This window comes from Ursus arctos, unplaced genomic scaffold, assembly GCF_023065955.2.
Source record: "Ursus arctos isolate Adak ecotype North America unplaced genomic scaffold, UrsArc2.0 scaffold_22, whole genome shotgun sequence".
Taxonomy (NCBI): Eukaryota; Metazoa; Chordata; class Mammalia; order Carnivora; family Ursidae; genus Ursus; species Ursus arctos.
In genome coordinates, this window is record NW_026622897.1 from 33,004,816 (window position 1) to 33,011,978 (window position 7,163).

The window sequence follows — 7,163 nt, forward strand, 5'->3', positions numbered from 1 at the left end:
GAGCTCGCTCAGCTGGTCCTTCTGCATCAGACATGCAGCTCTGCCCCTCCCCCAGCTGAGCCTCAGGCTCCCCACAGTTAACTCGGGGAGGGCGTTCAGGCTGGGTCGTTTCTGGGGGCGAGGCAGACCATGCAGCGAAGGCGCCAGCCCAGCGCCGGGATCCTTCGTGGCGCTCACACACCGTGGTGGTTACCACGGTGCGGAGAACTCCATTTTCCGGCGTGCTGACTCACGTCCGCACAGCAGCCACGTAGCTGAGCAACCTGGAGTGGGCTTTGTTTGCTTCAAGTATAAAATTACTGTTCTAATTTCCTAGGTATTGGTAATACTTCAGACCCTTGGGCTGCTTGTCCCTCGGAGAGGGGACATGTTTTAGGAAACAGGCAAGAAGAGGGGCTTCTTTTCCGGCGTTTTCATCACCGTTGGGCCTCTCCCAAGAGTCCTGCTCGAGCCTCCCAGCCTCTCCTGCTTGAGAAGGATGTTCTTGGGAATGTGATCACTACCGTGGACACTTGCAGAATATTTCACAGGACAAGGGTCTCTGCAGGCTCAGGGAGGCCGTGTTGTGGGCTGTGGGGGAGACTTTTTTGGTTTTGTTGGTTTGGGCTTTGGTCACACATTTAAATTCTTGGGTCTCCAAGGCCCTGCTTTATCTCTGGGTCGCTGTGTTTGTTCCCCAGCATGAACCTTAGCTCCTGTGCGCTGACAGAGGTGTCTGTCACTCAGGCCACCATGGTGGTGACGCATCCCTGGGGTCTGCGCTGACAAAGGGGCAGGTGGAGGGCCCAGAGACAAAGCTTCACAGAATAAAGGAAAAGAATTAAAGCCAAAAGACTTACTCTGGGCCAGGCACGACGCCAAGTCCTTTCTGTGAATTTTCTCTTTCATCTCTTTCCCCAGCTACCCCTGTTATGAAACAGCCCTTTATACAGATAGACAAACTTACAGAGAGAGTTGGCCACGTTCTCCAGGGCATCCAGCTGGCCAGGAGCAGAGCCAAGAGCAGAAGTCAGTAGCTGACCAGAGCCCAGGATCCTACCCACCACCCGGTCTCTGCTTCTCTAAGAAAGTGAAAGCCTCGAGCTCCAGCCACAGGAGGCCCCTCCGCCTCGGGGAGGTGGATGCCGGGTAACAGGTGCCACCTGGAGCTCTGCGCCCACACCTGGGTTGCGGGGAAGCACAGGGGGTGATAAATGGGCAAGATGGCAGCCTCCCATCTCCGGAAGTGGGAGGGAGCAGCTCCTGCTTTGAAAGTAAGTATGAAGAAAGCTCTGGAAGGGGTAGCATCTTTCCTCTCTTCCCCTGTTACACTGGCTTCTTTAAAGACACTGGATGGCCGCAGCTGTGCCTGACACCGGAGTGGGGGCAGCTGCAGATGTGGACTTGAGGGTGGGCTCGGAAGGTGGGGCCGAGATCCCCATCCCCAACATGCTTGCCGCTCTAAACTCAGGTGAGGCCAGGGATGTTCAGTTTCACTGTGATGGGCCACAAGCCTTCCTGCAAAGCCCAGGGGACTGTGGGAGCCAGGGGCTCCTAGGTGGGTGAAGGCTGAGCGAGCCCTGTTTCCCAAAGCTTGGGCACTTGAGACAGGGTGCTCTTCTGCCTTTCTTCTTTTAGTCTCTCATTCTCCTCCCTCGTGTTACCAGTACTACCCAGAACAGAGTTGGAAACACAGTGCTCAACAAAGACCAGGGGGAAAGACAGCCTCCTCGCTCCTGTGCTGAGCAGCGGGCTTTGGGTGTGCAAGGCTGGCACAGCTGACTCTGCGTGGGCACATTCCCGCTGGGCTCTGGGTCCCCCGGCTCCTGCTCGGGAGGGTTACAGATGGGTGGGGGCAGGTAGAAGCAGAGCTACTGCTCCTGGAGGGAGGACTCCATTGGAGGGAATGGGTGGGGACCAGCTGCTTGGGGCGGGGGGGGGGGGGGGGGGGAGGGCTGCAGTCAGGGCTGGCCGTCGATGGTGTGAGGATTGCACCTGTCACACCACCCAGTCCCACCGTGCCCTCTGCACCCTGTAGAATCTGGTTACTGAGCATCTGCTCTGTCACTCGTCCAGGATCAAAGCTCTGAATTCCCAACCTATATGTCACGGGGTTGGAAAGTCCGCCTCCTGGGGGGAAGGGCCAGGAAAGTTCCCAGGCTGAAGCCGTTCCACCCTGACCCTCCCTTACCTTAGGGCTGTTCTCTTCCTGCGAGTCCATTTCGATGTCTGTATGTCGTTGGGGGTTGGGTGTCGGAACACGAAGGCGTGTTCCTCTGATAGAGGTCCTAAGAGCAGACAGAGGGTCATGGTCACTTGAGAGAGCCCTGAAACCCAGCGTCACTCCTTGGGATAGTGGAGGGCACGGAGTGCCTGTCCCATCTATCACGTAAGCAGGTGGGTCTCCTGTCTGCAGTCAGCCATGAAGCGGTGGTGGCAGCTCCTGCTAGGGCTGTGGACAGTCATGCCACCCATCTGGGCTGGGGACGAGCTGCTCAATGTCTGCATGAACACCAAACACCACAAGCGAGAGCCTGGCCCAGAAGACAAGCTCTACGAGGAGGTACAGACCTGGACGTTGCCTGGGGTGCCACAATGGTTTCTGAACCACCATCAACCTTGACTCATGTGGTTCCTTCCATGGCGTTTGGGCCAAGGCCACTGGAGGGACACTGTGGCCTTTGGAGGTCATAACTGTTGAGTGCTTCAAAGCTCTCATCTCTGAGCTGCCCGGTCACTTGGGGAACAGGGGCAGATGGTGATCCCAGGGTCCAGCACTGGTTCAGCATAGGTCCTCCTTCTCTAGCCTTCCTACCAATAGGCACTGGGGACCCCCTAGGACTTAGGTGACCCCCCCCCAAGCCCTAAAGGCAATTGACAGGGGCAGGGAGGAGTTGTGGAGTGGGCCTTTCCCTGTGAGCTCTTCTCAGTGCTCCACATTCCCCTGGGTCTTGTGGGGTTTCTCTGCTGCCCTTTGGGGGCTGAGGCCCTGGAAGTCCTGTTTCTAGAGGAGTGCAGCAGCCTGTCGCAGGGAGATCAGCGTGCGGGTGCCCTTTGGCTGGGAAGTTTGACACATTCTCAGCATTTCTTCTATATGGCTGCTGCTGGCCTGAAGGCATCCCACTTGTCCAGGTCCTCCTCAGTTTCCTGCATCTTAGCCAACCCTTTGCCTTTTCCTCCTTCATCGGCCTTCAGTGCATCCCCTGGCAAGACAACGCCTGCTGCACGGCCGGCACCAGCTGGGAAGCCCACCTGGATGCGTCCCTGCTCTACACCTTCAGCTTGCTCCACTGCGGGGTGATGATGCCGGGCTGCGAGAAGCACTTCCTCCAGGCCATCTGCTTCTACGAGTGCTCCCCAAACCTGGGGCCTTGGATCCAGAAGGTCCGAAGGCTGGGCCGGGGAGGCAGGAGGCGTGTCCGTGCAGTGCCCTGTGACTAAGAGCCTGAGCTCTGCAACGCTAGCAGGAGCAAGGCTGTGCTGTCCCCCTACAGACAAGAGCAGAGTCAGAGGCTGGGTTGGGAAAAAAAACGGGATAGAAAGCCACATCTGGCCCTGGAGAACAGCATGGGGGGGAGGAGATGAGAACTGTAGGTTGAGGGACTGTTTGAATCCCATCTTCTGGGTGTAGGTAGCTGTGAGCCTGGGCCAAACAATTGAGCCTCTTAGCCTCCTTGTTCTCCTTGGTAAAGCAATGCTTACAGACTCCGTAAGAGAATCTAGTCAGAGTACCTGGCACAAGTACCCTGATCACTACCAATCATCTTCAAATGACTGCTATCAGCATTCTTGTCTCCTGCCATGCCTATACCCAGGTGGACTCGAGTGGGCCAGGAGAGCGGATTCTGGATGTGCCCCTGTGCCAGGAGGACTGTGAGCAGTGGTGGGAAGACTGCCGTACATCTTACACTTGCAAATCCAACTGGCATGGCGACTGGGACCGGAGTGGGGGTGAGTGGTGCTTGGCAGGGCCCCCGCCTGCCTCCCCTAGGGCAAAGGATGGGGAGGTGAGGGTGAGGGTCGTGGGAGGTAAGGGTGTGCCTTCATCCCCCCTACAGGGAAGAACCGCTGCCCTGCAAGGGCCGTCTGCCACCCTTTCCCCCATTACTTCCCCACCCCGGCTGACCTGTGTGAGAAGATTTGGAACCACTCCTTCAAGGCGAGCCCTGAGCCCCGGAACAGCGGGCAGTGCCTGCAGAAGTGGTTTGAGCCTGCTCAGGGCAACCCCAACGTGGCTGTGGCCCGCCGCTTTGCCAGCACGGCCCCGTCCTGGGAACGCTCCTACAAGCTCATGGCCTTCTCTCTGCTCCTGTCATTCCTATCCCAAAAGGCCCTTCTTCTCCCACCCACATTCCTGTGCTCCCTCAGCTACGGGTCAGCCGGGCCACAGCAGTCTTCTTTCTTGGGTCCTTCCTTGAATGGAGCAGCACCGGCTGGGGGGGCTAGAGGGACATTGAGGCTGCAGGAGCTGGCACCAGAGCCGTGAACATTTAGTTCTAAGTGCCCCCTAAGGAACATTTAGTTCCTCTGCCTGGAAGGCAGCCAGGGGCTGAGAGCACCAACGTGACTTGCCTGCCTTCTGCCTTTAAGGCTGGTGGGACTCCGATGTGGGACTCAAGGCCCTTCTCATCCAGTGCGTGCCCACCTGCTTCCGTGGCAGAGCTGGTGGTCAAAGCCCTGGCCTCCCTTCCCACGATGGTGCCTCCAATAAAAGAGCAGTTTACTTTTCCCCTCCGTGTGACCCACTTTGTCCTAGCTCTATGGTCAGGGAGTCAAGCTGCGCAAAGAGGGAGCCAGTCCGCCTGCCGCACTGAAGTCTCAAAGTTGGTTGCTATTTATAACAATTAGCTTCTTCACATGTGCCAGGACCTCTCGTTACATCCTCACAACACCGCCTGGTGGGAAGACCTTCAACACCACCTTTTCTCCCCCACCCCCAATAAGTGGTACACCATACAGAACACCCAAAGCCAGGGTAAGGACCACCCAGACCCACAAGTTTTATTTTGGATACCAAGACTGAAGCCCCTCAACTGCTCTAGGCATTTCTTGTTCTCCTTCCCTTTTTTTTTTTTTTTTAGATTTTATTTATTTATTTGAGAGAGAGAGGGGGCAAGCAGTGGGGAAAGGGAGACGGAGAGGCAGGCTCCCCGCTGAGCAGGGAGCCCAATGTGGGACTTGATCCCACGACTCTGGGATCATGACCCAAGCCAAAGGCAGACATTTAACCAACTGAGCCACCCAGGTGTCCCATTTCCTGTTCTTTTAACCCCAGATTCACAACACACAGCTCTGAAATCTTGGAAGCCAGAGCTCTAATCCGGTTTTACCACTTTCTAGATGACTTTTGGCAACTCCATTGACCTTCATTAAAGACTATCTGTGCTTCCCTCTCCCCTGAGAGGAATGACCGAGTTGGACTCCATGATTTCAATTCACAAAAAGGGAAAAGCCAATGCCATTGTTTGTGGGGATCTAGTCTGTGCTTCTCAGGCAGTGCCACACCCTAAGGAACAAGACTGAAGTCAGAACTGAACTTGAGAGGGGGCATGGGGGCAGCCTTCACGTCCCTGCTGTAAGTGGACTGGGAGCCGACCCACACACTCAGAACCTTCCGGAGCCTGAAGCCCAGCAGCTTCTCAGCATAGATGGTGCCTTCCCTACAACCTTTTCTTTGACAAAGAAGGTTTCAAATACGTCAGCACCTGAGGTAGTTGGCTGTTCTGACAATTACTCATTCTCTCCAGACATCAGCAAACCTTGCTCATCAATTAAACTCCATCTCCATTGCTCCCACGCTTGCCCTGAATGTGTTCCTTCACTGAACAGACCCTGTCACAGGTAGGGCACTGGAGTTCTAAGACCAGTGAGGGCAGTCCTCCTAAGTGAGGTGCTCAGAGTCTGGAGTAGGAGACCAACACTAGCAGTGGAGACAAAGCTGGAAGTCTGCAAGAACAGGGACTGGGCTGGGGGTCCTCACAAAGGGGGTGATGCCTGAGCACACAGAAGAAAGGTCTCTTCATTAAGCACAGAAAAAAAAAATGCTAAACGAAAACCGGCCAGTCCCTAAAACACGAACTATCTGAAACAGGAGCTTTACCTGTTCTTAAGTGAATCAATAAATTGTGGCTTCAAAAATACATATGGGTAAAACTTCTTAAGAATTAAGGACTTGAGGGGCGCCTGTGTGGCTCAGCCATTAAGCATCTGCCTTTGGCTCAGGGCGTGATCCCGGAGTTTTGGGATCGAGCCCCTCATCAGGCTCCTCCGCTGGGAGCCTGCTTCTTCCTCTCCCACTCCCCCTGCTTGTGTTCCCTCTCTCGCTGGCTGTCTCTCTCTCTCTGTCAAATAAATAAATAAAATGTTTTTTTTAAAAAAAAGAAGTACTTGAATGAAGTGTCTGACGATATGTGTGTGCTAATAAAGCTGAGAGTTTAATGACTTTTTAAAAAGTTTTTTAGGGGCGCCTGGGTGGCACAGCGGCTAAGCGTCTGCCTTCGGCTCAGGGCGTGATCCCGGCGTTATGGGATCGAGCCCCACATCAGGCTCCTCTGCTATGAGCCTGCTTCTTCCTCTCCCACTCCCCCTGCTTGTGTTCCCTCTCTCGCTGGCTGTCTCTATCTCTGTCAAATAAATAAATAAAATCTTAAAAAAAAAAATAAAAAGTTTTTTAGGTGAAAATATAAAAATAATCAAAGTAAGGTTAAAATTGAGATAGCTGGAACAAGACCAGTTCTGGGGGCCCTAATGACTGCCACTGTTTATTGATTATTTACTCTGTGCTGGGGCTTTGCTAAGCCCCTAACATGCATTAGCAGATCTGATCCTTCCAAAAGTTTTGAGAGTCACTCTTACCCATCTTTCAAGTTAAGACAGACATATAGGAGTTTGAAACCAGATAGGTCTGACCCCACAATCCCAGCTCATGAGGCTTACGCAGAACATCCTGTCAAGTGGGACTGGGGCAAATGTAGGAAGTGAAGGGAGAGCGGGCAGGCTTATGGCAGCTTATGGTCATGAAAAAGTGACTAAGCTTTCTCCCCGTATGTGGCTAGAGGAGTGATGGTTTTCGGGAGTGGAATAAAATTGTTAAGATTTGCAGTTAAATCATTTGTTTTAAGCAGAGAGATCCATCCATGTGGCTATAACACATGTTCAAAGGACCTCTAACACAGAACGACAGA

General features: G+C 54.1%; 1 protein-coding gene across 1 annotated transcript; it reads left to right on the forward strand.

Moving 5' to 3' along the window:
* Positions 1-2,401: 2,401 nt before the first annotated feature.
* IZUMO1R (IZUMO1 receptor, JUNO) lies at positions 2,402-4,465 on the forward strand. The gene is made up of 4 exons (XM_044386536.2): positions 2,402-2,542; positions 3,175-3,363; positions 3,795-3,930; positions 4,038-4,465. Exons 1-4 carry the CDS (start codon positions 2,402-2,404, stop codon positions 4,463-4,465), a joined length of 894 nt encoding a protein of 297 aa, XP_044242471.2.
* Positions 4,466-7,163: the final 2,698 nt, after the last annotated feature.